This window comes from Etheostoma spectabile, chromosome 14 (genome assembly GCF_008692095.1).
Source record: "Etheostoma spectabile isolate EspeVRDwgs_2016 chromosome 14, UIUC_Espe_1.0, whole genome shotgun sequence".
NCBI classification, from domain to species: Eukaryota; Metazoa; Chordata; class Actinopteri; order Perciformes; family Percidae; genus Etheostoma; species Etheostoma spectabile.
Genome location: NC_045746.1, coordinates 21,698,617 through 21,717,423, shown reverse-complemented (window position 1 = coordinate 21,717,423; position 18,807 = coordinate 21,698,617). Strand labels below are relative to the sequence as shown.

The window sequence follows — 18,807 nt, the reverse complement described above, 5'->3', positions numbered from 1 at the left end:
CCCTAGTGACTTTTTTTTTTTTTTATTGCTTTTGCTATTTCCTTTTTCCATACAATGGATTCTTTTTCAATTACCTTTTCACAATTCAGGCTTTTCAGACTTGACTTGGCTTGGCAAAAATCTGTGTTGTTGGTACATCTAGCCCCCATTGTATGTCATTTTCTTGCTTTTGCCAAGGCTGGTGAGGCAGTGTGGGTCTGGTATGAAGAGAGATGGGAGGATTTTGGCTTACAGCCATCTTGATTCCCCCAAATGAGTTTTCTAGACTCTTGCTGCTTTTTGCACCATCTTTGATCTACCATCCCAGCGTCTAACTAGTCCAGCTTCCTATTTCCCATCTTCCTTTCCTTTTAAATTACTGTGTACATCACCTTCTCCCATAAAACACACAGAAATAAACCAGAAATCATACAATGTTGGTTCCATTCTGCAACAACAACTTTCACCCTTTGTTTCCCCCACGTTGACCCCTGCCAATGTATGACAACAAGCGTTGTTTGTTTTATTTCAAGCTGGAAATTTACAGCACATGACCGCTTCCTGCGTGACAGACAGGTGGTTTTTGAAGCCCGGTATCTAATTCAATTTCAATTCAATTTTATTTATAGTATCAATTCATAACAAGAGTTATCTCAAGACACTTTACAGATAGACCACACTCCAGAATTTACAAGGACCCAACAGTTCTAGTAGTTTCCTCCAGAGCAAGCAACAGTGCGACAGTGGCGAGGAAAAACTTCCTTTTAGGCAGAAACCTCGGTCAGACCCAGGCTCTTGGTAGGCGGTGTCTGACGGGCCGGTTGGGGTTAGAATGAAGAGTGGCAATAACAAAAATAGAAAAAATTTGTAGTTTGTAGCAGTCCTGTATCTGTAGTCTAATTACAACTGTCATGTTATTGATCAGTGATAAAGTAAATCAACATAACAGGATTTCCCTGCAGAGTTGATGGAGACCAAAACAGAGCTAAAACAGGAGTGAACTTTGGACTTCCATTCATCAGGTGTGCAGAAATAAAACTACACTATTGCTAATGTTGCCCCTGTCTACTGCATGTGTACACAACGTCTGTCTACTATTTTATACTAAATGGGACTTAAATGGATTATTTAAAAAAAATGAACGTCATGCTGTTTTAACCCTCGTGTTGTCTGCCTATCAAAATTAAAAATCAACATTTATATTGACGCTTTTTATCAATGTTTTTAAGTTTTTCTTACATGTTTGTCCTTTTTTTAATGTTTGTCACTTTTTTGGACATTTAACACTACCTAACCTAACTTTTACAGTTATTTTGTTTTTTATTATTGGAATTTATGGTCAATAAACCTCATTTATAAGAAATCATACCTAATGTTTGAGTTAGAAAAGCAGAAATTAGGAATTATTTAGACTACAATTAAAGGAATGGATGTTGATGGATAATTACAGACTGGAATATGTCAACTTTTTCTCAAAACTATTTCAAAACCACTTCAATTTGTTTTCCAAATGCTATAAAATTGAATAAGACACCCCAAAATGAATGAAAGTAGAGATTTGTACTTGCCAAAGAGCGTTGTGTAGAATCAATCATGTTATTTTGGGTAATTAAAAAGAACATTGATATAGGACAACGGGTCAATTTGACCTGAGGACAACATGAGGGTTAAAGAAGATTTAAAACTAGCGATTGAGTTCATAAACTTAGGACAATGTTTGGAGAAAATTACAAGTAGGATTCATCTATCTAATACAATGGAAAGCCTGTGTGTGTGTGTCTGTGTGTGTGTGTCTGTGTGTGTGTGTGTGTGTGTGTGGACTGTCTTTGAAATATATCATGAACCGCTCATCCAATATACTTCACACTTGGTTTCCTGTGTATCCAATGAAGATGGGGATTTTGAATTTGGAGCAGTTTAGACAGCGTTGGATATTAAACTGTGAATAAACCAAGAAGAACAAGGAGAATAAAAAGGTTGAGGAAAAAAAGCGCTGCCATAACGCTGCCTCTTCCGCTTTTACTCTTCACAATAAACGTCCACCTTTAAATTCACTCAGCATTGCGCTAAGAGGAAACCCAATAAAACGATTTCCACCCTTTACAATAAAAGCCCATCTTAAACTCACTCGGATCAATTTGCTGAGAGGAAACTCAATCAAGAGACACTATGTCGTATTAATGAGCTGTAAGCTCACTCAGACTCCCCCTCTACGCTCACCCTGGGTCGGGTTGTTCAAGTGTGCTTCTAACTTATAACACTAATAACACTACATATGGTCGGCTAAATACCTTTGCGAATCAAATCCATAAGTCAACGTTAACCGTCTGGCCACCAAGCCTGTTTGGAAATGAACACCTCTGCACCCCCATCAGTCCATGAGGCAAATATATGTGATTTCTCCACATTTTAAACGTGATATTTTGTAAATGAGTAGTAGGCTATACGGTGTGTTGGGGTCCTTCTGTAAGTTATTTTGGGGTCAATGGTTCTGGAGAAAGCTTCAAGCAGCAATACTGAAACAGGCCAAGCAATTGGCCCTTTCTAAACAGGCATATTCTGAACGGGCACTGCACTGGTTTTCTAGACTGGGTAAACCCATTTGATTTCGCCCTGCAGCTCAGGCTGGAAACGTGTACATTTTTTTATCCTGATTCTGTTACAAATCTGCGGGGACCAATCACAAACTGGCCTCTCCACCTGGCGTGCTATTGGCGTGTTGACACAATGACGATAGAGAAGCAACAGTGTCACTCCCCGATGTGAGTCGAGGGCAGATTTGAGTCGCGAATGCGTCACTTTGCAACAAGTAGCGTACAAGATGCTAACGAGAGACTTCTGAAATGTCAATTCAGTAAAAATGGACCTACTTAACCAAGTTGGTTCACTGCAGGCTACAAGTTAGCATCAAACACAACAAAGGCTGTCAGTTGAATGGTGTTTTGAGCTAACGTTAGCAATCAAACAATCATAGCTAGCTACAACGTTTTGGAAATCTTTCCCATCTTCTATTATTGTTTGTAATGGGAGGTTTATTATTTCATGAAGTTCACAAATGTCAGTATGACATGTTATGCTGTAAACTGTTTAAATCTGAGCATGCGCAACTCACATCTGCACTCGACCAGAGCCGGTCTGACTCGACTCTCATCGGGTATGACACTTTATGCCGTAAATCATTTTACATCTGAGCATGCGCGACTCAAATCAGCAGTGGACTCACATTGGGGAGTGACAGACAGCAAGCAGCTTTCATTCAACATGGCGGCCACCAAAGCGCTGCAACCCTTTGACGCCGCTGTCGCTGCTGTTTTTAAAGATTTCAAAGACAAGTTTTCTCTTAGAACAGAACAGAAGCTTACCCTTGAACAATTCCTACAAAAGAAGGATGTGTTTGCCTTACTACCAGCCAGCTCTTCAAAGTACATTGAGCGGATCGTTGGTCTGATTGGTTGAAGGACCATCCAATTGCGTACAGAGTCATTTGAACGATGCCTGTTGATCACGCCTCTCGTGCTGACAAAATACAGAGCAGACTCCCCAGACCAAGATCCATCTTAAAAGATGGACCTTGGTCTGGTGACAGCCAGACTACTTTTCTCCATCAGTCTTCTTTTGTTTTGGGTATTTTTTATTTTTTATATTAAAACAGTTGAACAAAACATTGATCTAGATAACAACATACATAGACGTACTGTACACTACACGCGCTGAAGGCGTGTCTCCTTCTGATTCATACAAATTGGAATAAAATGTCTGAAAGGATTTATTTAATTCAGGGTCAGTTCTAATATTACCATCTGAAGACTTAGTAGCGGGAATATCTGTAATCCGTAATCTCAAAGCGAGACAGTGACTAGGTCTAGCACCCTGAGAGTAATATCGCTGTCTCGTTCTATGAATAAGAAATTTAGATTTTATTTTTCCAGAATATTGTTTATTTCTTTCTTCACTAATGATTGTTCTAAAGGTTTTTGGTCAGTAAAATTAGTTTATAACAATGAGTCTAACCTCTAAAAAAAACCTTTTATCACGTCCCACAATATCCTGGGGTCTTCTACAGAGCCAACATTAATGTCTGAAAATATCTGGAATTCTGCTACAAAGTGAGTGATGTTGTCATGAACACACTTCCTTAAGCTTGTTTTCCTGTCTGACTTTCCTGAACGCACCCAGTTCCTGTTGCCGGGCAACGAGGGCAAGGCGGGGATACCCAGGATGATCTGGAACTGCACTCTCATGTGGCTCATCAGCAACTGCACACCTGGTCCTGATCATCATCTCTACACCATATAAGCTGTGACCTGACATCCGATCCCTGCGGGGTCGTTAGCCTAGTGTGTTGGGCCTGCTTTAATTGTTTGATAGTTAGCGTTCGCTGCGTTGTTGCTGAACTGATTCCTGTTCCTTTGTCTGCATTATCACCCTTTGCCTGGCCACATGTACCTTCTACCACATCGAACCACCAAGACCGCTGTTCACCAGCACTCATCTTTCCACACACTCGTCTCCACCTTCCCATCACTCAGACTCACTTGTCTCCACATTTGGCATTGCCTTGTTTTCTACCACCACCCACCTTGTCCTGGTCTTGCACTGGGTTCAGTATCTGAAAAACTGTGATAGATGTAGGATTCATTTTTTAGTAAAGAAGTATTAAAACGCCATCTAGCAGCACAATGAGACAGACGATCTAAGGGGGTGACGCAGAGGACCCCTTTATGGTCAGACGATGCCATTGGAAGTAACACCGCTTGGATCAATTGAATTAAATAATTGAGGGGATGCAAAAAGAAATTCTATTCTGGAAAAAGGTTGACCTGAGGAAAAAGAATAATCCTTACAGGTGGGATTAACTGCACATAAACAATATCTATAAGCCCCAAGCTTTTGGCCCATGACTGAAGAGCAGTTGTAGATTGAGCCTGAACCCCAGTGACCTTTGCGTTCCACTGATCAATATTTGGGTCCCACACAGCACTTAGTCTGCACCAACCACAAAAGAACAGTCCGCTCACTCCAGCATTTGATTGGTGAACGTACCAAAGAAAATGCCATCAGAAACATTAGGCGCATAAGCTGACACAAGTGCAATTTTCCTAAAACTATGCTCTATTGTAGAAATCACAATTCTGCCTGTATTGTCTGACCAAGAGGACAAAAGATTCCGTTTGACAACAGTGGCCACTCCTTTTGTTTTTGAGCTTGTTGAGGAGGATGTAATTGTATTATGGATCTGTTGGCCAAGAAGCCGGTATCAGTCTGTAGAAAATATGTCTCCTGGAATAGTGCAATGTCAATATTTCTCTTTTTAAGTAAGGCTAGGGTGCTGGCTCGTTTGTGAGGTGCATTCAGATCACCACAGCTCCAAACTAAATAATTTGAGATCACCAATTATCAAAATAGCTGCATTCTAAATGAAATTAGATGTGGAAAAGAGTTTTTCCTCGCCACTGTCGCACTGTTGCTTGCTCTGGAGGAAACTACTAGAACTGTTGGGTCCTTGTAAATTCTGGAGTGTGGTCTAGACCTACTCTATCTGTCTTGAGATAACTCTTGTTATGAATTGATACTATAAACACAATTGAAATTGAAAAGCAACATGCTACTGCCTTTCACTTGGTTACATCCGAACAATAGTGCATAAAATAAGGACTCTGTAATGTATAGTTAGAACATAAATAAATTATTTAATTAAGGAAATGATGGAATAGTCACTTGATCCATTGATTGGACGGAAACTGTTTTGAGATTTTGACGTTTTCTGTTATAGGGTTGTGGTCATATTGGTCAACAGATTGAAAACACTGGGTTATTTTTGTAATTAAAGATGTAAAGGTATGAATATTTTAAAAAGGGTAGGACCTGAATGCAGTTTGGCTCCTCCTACTGCCTTTCCAACAAGATCATTAATAAGAATATTTATTTGGCTTATTCTTGCTTTTTCTTTCTTCATAGTGAACTACTTTTGTGTCTTGTATTTGTTGATTTTTTTGTTGATTTTTTTGTGTGCGTTGTTCGAAATAAACTTCATTAAAACAAAGAGAAATAAACAGAGTGCTGTAACTCGTTTCCATAGTAATACTTTCATGGCATTAATCTGTTCCCCAGTCTCCCGACAGAGGAACTACTATCTGGTCTGCTCCCATCTGCTCCCTGGTGGTTGTGGGTGCTCACCGCATCTACTGCAACTGCTACTGGGAAAATTATTTTACCCCCATTAACTGCCGCCACATCACTATTGTGGTAATCAAGTGAAATGAAACTAGTAACGTGTAAATAGGTAACCTTTTAACAGGTTAACCAAGTTAATGTTGTTTACAGCCTGTTGTGCTGCCGCCCTTCCAAGTGGTCAAAATATTGATGGGGGTGGATTGAGCACATGACGATATTAACTCTATATCTAATTATAATCATCATTTGCTAATTAAGGTTCGCAGGTAAAGGCTTTAAAGATCCAGGTTACACAACAAGAGGGTTGACCCATGCAAAGCGGCATTGAGAGAATATTGTGGAATATAGAGAAGAGCCCGGGGCTGTGTTGTGGCTGCTGATGCTATCATGGTATCATTGTTCTTGTGTTTAATCGCTGTGGCTAATGACAGGAAATGAAATTACCCACTGAAGACCAACACGCTTCCCACAGAATAATTACTGCTGTTGACCTTGCGCCTCTCTCTGGTATGTAAGGGCAATGTGATAACTCTCAGCGCACACTTAGTCACCACACATCACGGGCTACTTCAGGATGCTCTATTAAGCTCGTACACATTAGAGACAAACACAAACATGCACTCTGAATCACTGTGTAGACACTGTTAGAGATGAGAGGATCTGTCTGTTTAAACCCCAGTTTATTACACCGACTATCATTATCTGTCCTGTCCTGGCTATAGTTTAGAAGAGTAAAAACCCAACGTTTGTACAAGCAGTGTGATAATCTGCCACAACATAAAGCCTAATGGAACATGTCAGTGTATCATTTCTGAATTCACTAGCAGTTATAGATTGTGCTTTTTTGTATTACTTGTCATCGTTTTTTATTGTTCTGGTGCAGTCTAGTTTTCTTTGCAATAATTTTTGGGGTATTTTCTCTATAGGCTAACTGAGAACACTTTCCATCTTGACACATGTTCACATCAAAGTACACTCATATACCCTCAGGCTGTTCTCATGAATTATTTGTACATATCACTATGAAAAGTAATGCACTGGAATTCATATGTATTCCATGTATTTTTTGCAGTACGCCACATTGACTGCAGTATAAGAGGTTGTTGTGGGAGGATGGCCGGGTCATAACAAAATCGGGGCAACGGAGTTGGTTTCCCTTTGGAAACACAAGACTTTCACCCAGGAAAGGTGTGTTTGTGTCCCGGGAAAAAAACTAACCAGGATCTGTTTTTTTTTATATTAACTAGTGGTTTTGGTTCCTAAACTCAACTGCAACTGCCCTTTAAAGGGCCGTTGCCTCTCGTGCCTAACTGTGTAAAGACCAATAAATGTAACTGTCATGTGGCCGGGCACCATGTGACCATCCGGCGTTGCCTATTCAGGGCGATATACTAATTGTTGTGCATTTCAATCAGGAGACCCATGTTTGCAGATAGGCAAAAAAGTTTATTGTAATGCTCAACAAAATGTACAAAGTCTTTGGAGATAAGACTCCATTGTTCTACTAACAGTTTGTAAATAGAGGTAGAGAACCATCATAACCTCCCGATGGAATCTAGACACCGGTGATGACAACGAAGGAGCCCGAAGACCAGACCAAAGGAGGGTCGGCTGGAGTAGATGACTGGAGGTGGAGGGGGGGGGGTTGCACTCTTTGCCTGAAATGGCAGCTGATAGCAAAGGGAGAAACTGATTTTCAAGCAGGGTTGTGACTCTGTAATTCGCCCTTTAAATTCTTGTATGATGCTGATTGGTTTAGCTGGAAGGTGATTCCTCCAACAGCTGATTTGATTTAGGAAGAGAGCATTCATTTAGAGTCGGGTCTTCCTGAAAGAATTTACGCTGAGCTACATAAGTTTTCGAACGATATTGTTAAGAAGCCTTTTGTAAGAATGTGTTGATAGGCTACATTCAAACACCAATGACTGTATGAACTTGAATGTGAAAGTAGCAAAACAAATAGAAGATGAATAAAATTTGTCTCAATGTACACTTACTAGCCTTTCTGGAGCTTTCAACCTATCAACAAATACAAACAAAGCCCATACAGACAGCTGATTGTCCTGCGGGATGTTGACTACAGAATATTTGGGTTCTGTGAACATTTACATGTAATGCATGGTTATACACATCCTAGTCTCTAACCTTCACGTTCCACTTTCGGTATTGCCAGATGCAGATGCAGATGGAATTTTAAATTTGCACGGTAAACTGAATGGTAAATGGACACAGCTAGCTAGACTATCTGTCCAGTCTGAGTTTTCTATCGCACGACTATTTTGCAGCAGCTCTGTGCGGAGTTTAGAACTGCCCATGACGATTGTGATTGATGTAAAGAAAAGCCAACCAGAGCACGTTTTCCTCCTATCCCCCATTGCTACATGGAGTAGCCGGACCCTCCTTAAGCGTGCTTTGGAGGAGGGTAAAGCAAAACTATGTACACAAAGACATGAGTCATGTTAAGGGGCCGTTTGACAATTTTGGAAATATGTTTACTAGCTCTCTTGCGGAAAGTTAGATGAGATTGATACTGCGCATCGGAGTGTGAACGTGTGTGAGTGTTTATCTGATGAGCAGGTGGCACCTTGTACGGCAGCCTCGGCCACAGTGTATGAATGTGTGTGAATGGTGAATGGTTCCTGTATGATGTAAAAGCGCTTTGAGTAGTAGTTAAGACTAGAAAGCGCTATATAAATACAGCACATTTACATTTACATTTATTCTTGGGTCTGTGTGCTGAACATTAAGCGATAACGCCAACAGACGGTTAGCTTGGCACAAAAACTAAAAATGGGGGAGAAACGGCTTACCTGAAGGTAACAAAATCCGCCTACCAGCTCCTCTAAAGCTCTTTAATGAACACATGATCTTGTTTTGAGAGTGGTCTCAATCTTTACATCTAACTCCTGACAAGAAAGCAAATAAGCATATTTTCCAAAATGTCAAAACTGCTGCTTTAAAAGGTAAAGCAATGATCCAGCCAGTGGAAAGTAATCCCATTTGACCCTGTTTATCTGTGAAAAGTCAAATCTTGACAGCACCCTTTACACCGTTGATGCATTGGCCTCCAGCCTCAGATTTGTTAGAGGAGAGGGTTGATGTTGTGTGTGTGCTTGTGTGTGTGTGTGTGTGTGTGCATGGCTCGACCTTGGGAGCACTGCTGGGTGCCATTGATTTGTTTACCTGTGCGCTGCTGACAGTTTCTCATTAGGTTTCTTTTGCACAACACTTCCAGGAGAGAAGACCAGAGTCTGCACTTCACCGCCGACGATGCGTGATCAATGTACCTGATAGATTGGCCCTGGCAATATAATTCTGTTGAATGGCTGTTTAATGGATGTGAGCGCTCCATTTAGTAGCCACAATAAGGTGCCTTTTGTGATTGAAGGAGCATTGTGAGGCCTGCATGAGAAGGAATAACAATATCTTGAAAGAAGAACTTCACTTTGGAGTACAAGAGACACTGTGGGATAGAGCTGCACATTTAATCAAATTTTAATCACGATCACGATTTTGGCTCCCCACGATCACATTTTCGTAATCAAGCGACATTTTAAATGCGTCATTCCGTTCATAGAACGCAGAGGACAGAGTAACGTGAGGAAAACTACACAACAGATACAGATAGATGGTGACCGACAGTCGGTCACAAGGTTTACCAGTTTACCAGTAAACGCAACATTTTGTACCGCCTGTGTTGTTTTTCCAGACAACAGCAGTGACCAATGGTAGTTAGAGTCTGTTAGCTTACAGGGCTCTAGGGTGCTAAGTTTGCGTCTGTTAGCTCACAGGGCTCTAGGGTGCTAGTTAGCGTCTGTTAGCTCACAGGGCTCTAGGGTGCTAGTTAGCGTCTGTTAGCTCACAGGGCTCTAGGGTGCTAGTTAGCATCTGTTGGCTCACAGGGCATTAGGGTGCTAGTTAGTGTCTGTTAGCTCACAAGGCTTTAGGGTGCCACACTTTTATTGTTATTAACACAGCTGTATATTGTTAAGCACAAGAGATAAACCTGTATTTGTACCAGTGTTTCTGCTGGCAACGCTGGTTATTGAATGAAACTAACTTCAGTTGGTAGAGTAATGGTGTGAGACGGAGCCTGCTGGACCCATTCATAATGAGTCAGCCGTCCCTCTGTGAGTACGTCCATTGCACGCCTTCTCTTGTTGAAAACAAGTGAAGGACCTTTCACAGTGATACATTTTTTTTTAGCTATATTCTGGGCTATTTATTTCAGATAATTTTCATTTATTATGTGTTGATGGTCTATATATGTAGCCTACAATATACAGCTTTAACATAAGGAAGCAGTTAGGAATACAATATGTGACTGTAAAATTTGTTTTGGTCAAAATCAACAAATTGTGATAATCGTAATCTCAACATTTATCAAAATAATCGTGATTATCATTTTGGTTGATCATGCAGCCCTACTGTGGGAGAAATTATGTTGCACTCCACTGTTATTGGAGAGATTTTTAAGCATTTGCAAAGCATAAGAGAAAATGTAATTTAGCATCATTACAGCTCTTTGGCGTTAATTCCTTTTGACAGCGTGCATGTTGTTTGTAGAAGCTTTTATACATGGGTAAACGGAGGGTAACTGAAGAAAAAAAGGGCAAAACAATGCCATGTAAACAATTTCCTCTGTATTTGTGGAGCTCTTATGTTTATGTTCTCATTTCGTTGTGACCCATTAAAACTATTTTCTCCAATTAAGTCTGCTTTTGGTGGAGGTTTGGATCTCTGTAAGGTTGCTTTTACCAACAGGAATGCACACAACCTGCAACATTTGACCACGATGACCTGAGATCCATCACAGCTGTCTCCACATTCAGAAGTAAAGTATTTGTAGTGGGAGATGGGTCAATCCTAAACGGGAGGGATGAGCAAATAAGAAGCTGGGTCCATACTAGACCAGAGAACCAGACAGGGACGGAAGAACAAAGGGGGGCGTCAGTCTAGGAGTGGGCTTGTGAGATGGCTAGCGTGGCAACATTTAAAAAAAAAGTCCTATAAATGGTTTGCCAGATTGGATGTCTATTCTAGAAAAAAGGGAAAAGGGAAAGAACCTGGAGTCGTATTTATAAAACTGTACATAGGATCCTTACTAAAAGTGTATGTACATCCAAAAGCCAAAAATGACTTACGCCGAAATCAGATTTATAAAACCTTGTGTACGCACATCTGTAAGCATTGTTCCTTTTTATAAATCGCAGAATACCCACAGGTGTGTGTACGTGAATCAGCCTCTTAGCTCGCCGTGTAGAAGGCCATTTTTAACCATAAATTGTCAATGCAGAGCACCTCTTGAATGCTGAGCAGTACGTTAATGACCCTGGCAGTTCTTTAGTTACGCTGAATCATGACAACTGGTGGAGAAAAAGCCAAAAAAACTTCTCAGATGCTCTGGAATTGCTGCAAATTGAATAATTTCGGTACATACCAGACATATAAGATTTAACACAACTTTATATTAAATCCAAACAAGCCTTAGTGATAAAGTTGAAGATTATGTATAATAATATTTACATAAAACACTTAGCTGTCTGCCATTTCCCTCAGGAAACAGCCAGTTGCCCCGAGAGTGGCGAGGCCCTGTATTTGGACCGGGACGGCACGGTTCCGGCGTGTTACCCTCTCTACCGGACCCACTCCAGTCCATTGATCCAAGAGTACATCTTTGAGGAATTTAAATCAGCATATTAGCCGGTCATGGTCATGGTTCCTAAAGTCTCCTTCTCTCCTGATTCTTCCATTTGGGGTTAGTCCTCCTGCAGGGCCAGAAGTACCATCATGCAGCATTTAATTTAATTTAATTAAACCTTTATTTATCCTGGTGAACTGTTTGAGAACCAATTCTCATTTACAAACATGACCTGGCCAAGAGGCTACAGAAATAAATAGGAACATACTGTACAACTTTACATAGTTAAACACATGACACATAGAACAAGCAACTGAATTAAAAAAGACAGTCAACGAAAAAAGATAAAGAATAAAAGCTTAAATATGTGTGTATAAATATGATTCATGATTGTCAGCAGGAACAAGAGTCAGCAATGTAATTTTGGAGGTTTTGCTTAAAGGTGGAGATTGGGATCAGAGATGTAAGTTTCAGGGTATTCTGTAGTGTATTCCAGTCATGTACTGCTGCAAAGCGGAAGGCATTACGTCCAAAGGTAGTAGAAGTGCATTAAGCACGGGGGGGGTCACCGCAGTACTTTTGATTAACAACAATTTGTAATTGTTATGTAACTATATCCCCCACCCCGAGATACAATTTGAAGACAAAAGTCCAATAGGCAAACAAGACTTTGCGTGGCGGACGGCACGTTTTCCTGTCATGTACGTTTTTTAGAAATCACAATCTTTGCGTGGGCAGCGGCGTACGCACATTTTTAGCCCCGTTTTGTGCATACGCCACGTTTATAAAAGAGACCCCTGAGCTTTCTGGAGGGCTCCTAAGAGGCGCTGTGCTGGGAGAGACAAGTATGATGGGCTTATGATGTTGTCATTTATGTTCATTTGGTTCGTAGTTTATTGTGAAATATTGTAGTTACTGTGTTATCTATACTGGATTATTGTCTGGGTGGGTGGTGATGACAGGGTTTGTGGGGGGGGGGGGGGGGGGGGGGGGGGGGTATTTGCTCATGTTGCTAGTTGTATGTTTTGTATTTTGTTTAAAATAGTTCATCACAATAGCAAACACTCAAAAGAGATTTTCTCTCAGACATTTAATAAATTACAGTGTGTGGGTGTGTGTGTGTGTAGGGGGAGACTTGTATTTTGTTTGATTTTATGAATTGTCTTATTAATTGTGTTGATGCTGTATTCTCATTTCTGCTCATGCTTTGTTCTAATCTTCATGCTGATTGTAATGTAAAGCACTCTGGGGTTTCTGTGTACTGAAAGGTGCTATATAAGGTGCTATATAAATAAAGAAAGGCTGTTGCCATTTACAAGAAATAATTCATGCTAATCATCCTCTAACTTTCAAGTTCCATCATTCATGAAAAGGCTCCAAAACAAACAAAGTAAAAGCCTGGTTATCTCTTTTGAACTCCTTCTGTCTTCTCAAATCATTCGTCATGGTCACAAGGAGGCAGTGTTGCCACTCTCCCAGCGATCCTTCTGCCACCACCCAAACGTGCTGAGGGAAGGAATCCACTCATTTCTTCTTCTTCTTGTGATTAACGTTTTCTCATTTTTAACATTTTATTTCTTCTTCTGAACGACATACAAAACAACCAATTTGCATAATATAATCACACCACTACTACAACCACACCACCACCTTCGTCATCTCCCACCCAGACAAAAAATCCAGAAAAGATGACACAGTAACTACAGTATTCAAGACCATTCAACAAAATATCAACAAAATAAACCAAATACAAATATGTAAAAAAGACATCATCATACACATCTCTCCCCAGCACAAAGCCTCCTAGGAGCCCTCCAGAAAGCTCAGGTCCTTTCCCCATTTTGTAGTATGGACATCCCATATGAAAAACCACTTACGTGGCTTTTTTTTATGAGTCCACTTATTTAACATGTATTAAATGCTCCTGTTTTGCCGCTGTAACCCTGTCCATTTAGCAGTGCCAAAAGTGCTTTGTCACCCTAGAACCCCAGTTCTTCTTCTCTCGGTGACACCCGAGTGACACAGCACTTGTGGACACACCGAGGTATAATTACTCCTGGGGCGACAAGAACCCCATGACATCCTCTCGCTGAAACAGGATGTTATGAAGATTGAAAGCTGATGTGAAGTGTTTCCATCATCCATGAAATCTATTAGGCTTTGCATCAAGCAGTGGGGAATGTAACTAATTACATTTACTCAAGTGCTGTACTTAAGTACAAATGTTGACGTGCTTGTACTTTACTCAAGTCTTTTCTTTTCATGTCACTTTCTACTTCTACTCCGCTACATTTCAAAGAGAAAAATTGTAGCTTTAGTTGCCAGGTACTTTACAAATTAAGATGTTTGCGCACAAAACACTTGTAGTTTTCTCATAAATTAAACCAGCCAACAACATATCAACAAGTCCTACAAGTCCAGCTGACATGATTAGACCGTTAACCACACGACTGTTTGGATCATTTCCAGTTTCTAAATTGGGAAGATTTTTCTGCATTTTAATACTTTAAGCACATTTTCTGATGACACTCATCTATACTTTTCACTTAACATTTTCAATGCAGGTTCACTTGTGTGTACCACAGTGTGGTATTAGTACTTTTACTTAAGTAAATGATCTGAATACATCTTCCACGCCTGGCATCAAGTCCCCGGGAAGAAGCCCGCAGTGCTGGTTAGATCTTTGTTATTAAGACAGGGAGAAACATTGAATGCAGAAGTGTGCAGACATAATAGTAAAGGTGGTACGTACGGTATATGTCACCCCGGGGCGCTGCACAAGCTGTGTGGTCGTCAACATCATGTTTAGTGGGCTGGGACAGGCTGAGGGGCAAGGAAGGGGGCAGCCGTTCTCTAATGATCAAAATAACACTTTGTCAATGTAATAGCCCGCTGTTCCTCATTCTTTTACACCCACCCGGCAGGACATTTCTCACAGCCCTGTGATGCTGCCCTCGTGGCTGCCTGTGACTCATAGAAGAACAATTTGCCCCATGAAGCATGGCTATTTTCATTGCAATTGATGCATTGTAATCACTTAGCAAATTCCCTTTTACAAACACACGTCTTGAGGAAGACGTATAGGCCTGCAACTTTCATTCCAACATCAATGACAATGTGAGGCTGTTGTTCATGGAGACGGGGCGCAACAGATGGCAAGCATATCTATAAATAAGTCGCTCTCCTTAATAGGAGATTAGTGCATTTGAGCCGGTTTTTAATGGTCTCTGGGAGAGATTAAAAAATAAGCTGATTCATAATGCGTTTCTCGTTGCGGTGAATCACTCACAAACAAGGGGTCTGGAACATGCTTAAGACATGAAGATATATGAATAAATATGTCTTCTCTGCATGGGCTGCAATGTCTGCAATCTCACAATATTACCAGGTGCATCACTTATTATGAATCAAATATTAATGAAAACATTTCATAGCTTTACAAATAACATGCTTTCTCCATTCCGCATCATTGATGCCTGCAGCCCTTATTCCAGAGCACATATCAAGCCAGAAAAGAAGAGAAAAAACACCCCAAAGTTCATGGAGGATATATAGCATTGATAAATATACATAAAGCCATTTTGGTTTTAGCCTCCAGGTCACATTTTCTCCAAGTTCTTCAAATAGAATGGCAGAAGAGAGAAATCTCAATTATATAACCAGTGCTGATCTGCCTGCAGATAGCCGCCCACCTGAGGCTACCTCAGCATCCTCCACAAATATTGACAGAATTCTTATTCTTTATCCACATTTTCTAAATGATATGAAGCTTGTATACAAATGCTGTTTTTTTCTGGCTGTTAAACACATATCCTTACAAAGTCACTTTTGCGTTCATTGTGAGTTTCCAGGCTCATGATGTCTGATAAAGTGGATTTGTGGCTGTATCTTTCGATATCTGCTGTCTGGATTAACTCGATAGCTGTCTTTTAATGACAATGCAGTGTCACTGTCTGTTGTCTCTTCCAAAACCGGTTGGCTCGGCTTTTTCTAGCGGCTGTGCTTTGGAAACAACAGCGTTCTTATTTAATGAATTCATAAACACGCCCGGGAGAAGCGCATGCTTGACCTGTAGAAAGGTGGATGGATTTCCCTGAGAACTATTGACAGGTTGTCCTAAAGCAACCTGAGGAGTCACACATGCAGTCCTAATCAATTGCTTAAATGAGTGAAGAGGCAATTATGTCGCCTCCTGAGATGTTCCAGTGACTGTAGGCTACCGACTGATAGGAAATACCACGGGAAGTGTACCTTTATTTACATGATTTTAAAATAAATGTATTTACATGCATCTGTATAGACAGTTTGGGGCCAACAGAGCCATAGGGGCCTAAAAAGCCCCAGGTTTACTGTGTATCAGTTGCCTTTTGTTGGCAATTTGAATCACAAATCGGTTTAGGAATCTGCATTACTAATGTAGAATATTAAATAGACACTGCATTAGTGCATAATACGTTTTTCCCTCTGTCAAAAATGTAGCTCTACTTACTTATTTGTTTCGTTTTTAATTGTGCTCGCATGCTGCATATGTAATTATGTTTCACCAGTATGCCAGTATTGAATGAGTGCTGTTGGTTTCTGGGTCTTTGTGTAAAATTACATGATGTCGATTTTTTTTTCATATACCACATGCGCTGTAATTGTTCCGTGTGTGGATAATGACAATGGTGAAATTCTGCAAATATGTTCAAGCTTTTTGTCCAAAGCAAATTGTCTTGTCTTATTGTCTGAAGACATGGAGCTGAGATGAGCTGCTGCATCTGTGCATTATTAACATGACATCCAGGCAAACGGGCTTTGTTAGTTTTAAATGGGGGCTTCTCTCAGAAACAGGCACTTTGCCCGAGCTCAGTGTTTCTGAATTGCCGCCCTTGTTCAGGGTAACTTTATGACAATGTTATGCTAATGACGGGCCTCAGTACCGCGGCCAGCTCCGTCGTGTTGCTCCGCCCCCTTCCACCGGCTGCACGTCGCACTCGGCGACCAATAGATGCCGCTTCCTCATTTCAGCACTGGATACAACCGAGGGAGCTTCAAAGAGACCGAACTGTCCACCCGGAGAGGAGAGGCAACCTCACACCAGCGGCTGTGATGCGTAGCGGGGCTCTGCTGGCTGAACAACACATCGATGGGATAAAACCTCCCGGTCACATTTAACCGCGTATTGTGTGTATGTGTGTGGGTGTGTGTTTGTGTGTGTGTGTGAGCCGCGAGGACTGAAGAAATGCTCTTGTAGCGCGAGCGCGAATGACACTATCGCCCGCGAGTTTGCTTCACAGAAATATTCGGCGGTGCCCTAACTTGGAGCCGTTCGGACGTTAAGCAGTTTTGTTGGTTTGTTTTTGTATTTAAAATTACATTCGAGTCGTTTACTTGGAGCCCCAAAAGCCCAGGACGAGATGGAGAGCGAAAAGTACTTGCCGGAGCTTATGGCAGAGAAGGACACGCTGGACCCGTCTTTTCAGCACTCCTTGCGGCTACTGGATCAAGGTAGGCTAAATGTCCGTGGCAAAACACTGAAGTAAACACTTTGGCCGTGGGAAAACAGTTCCGCGTCTATTTCACACTGTTCAGGTTTAACGCTTGGTGTTGGGCTGCAGGCTACATGACTCCACCAGCAACACCGCCTACTTCAAGTTATAAATACGAGGTTTGTGGGTCTACTTACAATGTCCTATTTGGTCACGCTAAAATAGCGAGGTCCGTGTTAGCATGCCAGCCTCCCGTTCTGCGGTGCGCAGATCAGCACAACGGGGCAGCTTTGACTGAAGACGGCACCTGCTTCATTGCTCAGCCCAGAGGTTAACAAACTTTTCATTTCAATTGGAGTTTGGGACATGAGACCGATATATGAAGACATTCTTACCCCTGGCACCTCAAAATAAGGATTTCGCTGCAAGTTTTCATCGGGCACAAAGCTGGGAAAATGTAAGTGATAGCAAAGTCAATATTTGTAGGCCTACAGGGATTAAGTTCACTTATTTTAGATGGCATGACATCAAATTATAGCCCACAGTTTCTAAAGGTACGGAAGTAGAGCTGGGCAATCTGGGGAAAAAAAACAATCAAACGTCACGATGTTTTTGACCAAACACATCAATGTCGATATTGTGGCAATATGGGTTGACTACATTGGTGCTTTCACATAATATTTACACAATGAGAGTTTTGATACATAATCATCAATGATGTGGATACAATGACTAAGAGGGTAAAGTTGAATAATAAAACAGCTGATAACTGGTAAGTAAAGAAAATCAGGTCACCTTAACGTAATGCAACTTTTAAAACCAGGAAAAGACAACCCTTGTTTAAGGTGATATCTAGCCTCATATATCGATGCCCATATAATATGGATATATGGAAGCATCAGCTAAACACTAAATCCACCTGGCATCCCAGTTTGCAGGCTGCAGTCATCTCTATCCCATGAAGACATGTGTAAGCCGCGGTGCAAGGGGGGGGGAATAATCACACACTTATTCAAATGTACATGTGTTTCCTTCTTTTGAAGAAGTGGACGTGACCGAAATGGAATTTTGAACGGATGGAGCAGCAGCAGCAGCAGCAGACTTTAATTAATCCTATGCACACTGCACAGCCCCTCTGCTTTGAAGCTGTCTGAATGTTGCTCTTCCTCAGTCACAGCCCTGCGATGCTCCTCATGTGGGAAGTGCACTGTTATAGAATCCAAGTGCGTCCTTCAAGTACCATGCACTCATGGGCTTTGTCTCGAGTCTTGCAGACAGACTGTTGGCTTTAAGGGTAACAGACAGGGAGCACTAGCCTGTAACTAGTCCTGCTCCACTGTAACTAGTTCTATCGGACCCCTAGATGCAGCTCCTGCACCAAGCTTATTTAATTAGACAGCCGTGTCCCTTCTAGCTGAGGCTTCCCAGACATGGAAGCACGAGGGGTCCTTCAAATGCTTCCAAAGTGGGCCTCTGTTAAGTGAGACATAATTTCATTTCATTCTGTTTTCTTTAATCGCGTTTGGTAGGGTTGTATAATAG

The 18,807-nt window shown here is 41.2% G+C and overlaps 1 protein-coding gene across 3 annotated transcripts in view; it reads left to right on the top strand.

The window, feature by feature from the left end:
• The first annotated feature begins 16,792 nt into the window (after nt 1-16,792).
• The window catches only part of khdrbs3 (KH domain containing, RNA binding, signal transduction associated 3), a 136,430-nt gene continuing 134,415 nt past the window's right edge, over nt 16,793-18,807 (top strand). For 2 of the 3 annotated variants that reach the window (XR_004334934.1, XM_032535297.1), the window contains exon 1: nt 16,793-17,284. Coding sequence is in view for 1 of the 3 variants with exons in the window: in XM_032535297.1 (XP_032391188.1) it covers nt 17,194-17,284 (91 nt within the window). In the remaining 2 variants the exon portion in view is untranslated. Of the gene's footprint in view, nt 17,285-17,700; nt 17,723-18,807 lie in introns of those variants that run through there. The other variant, XM_032535298.1, reaches the window with a different exon arrangement.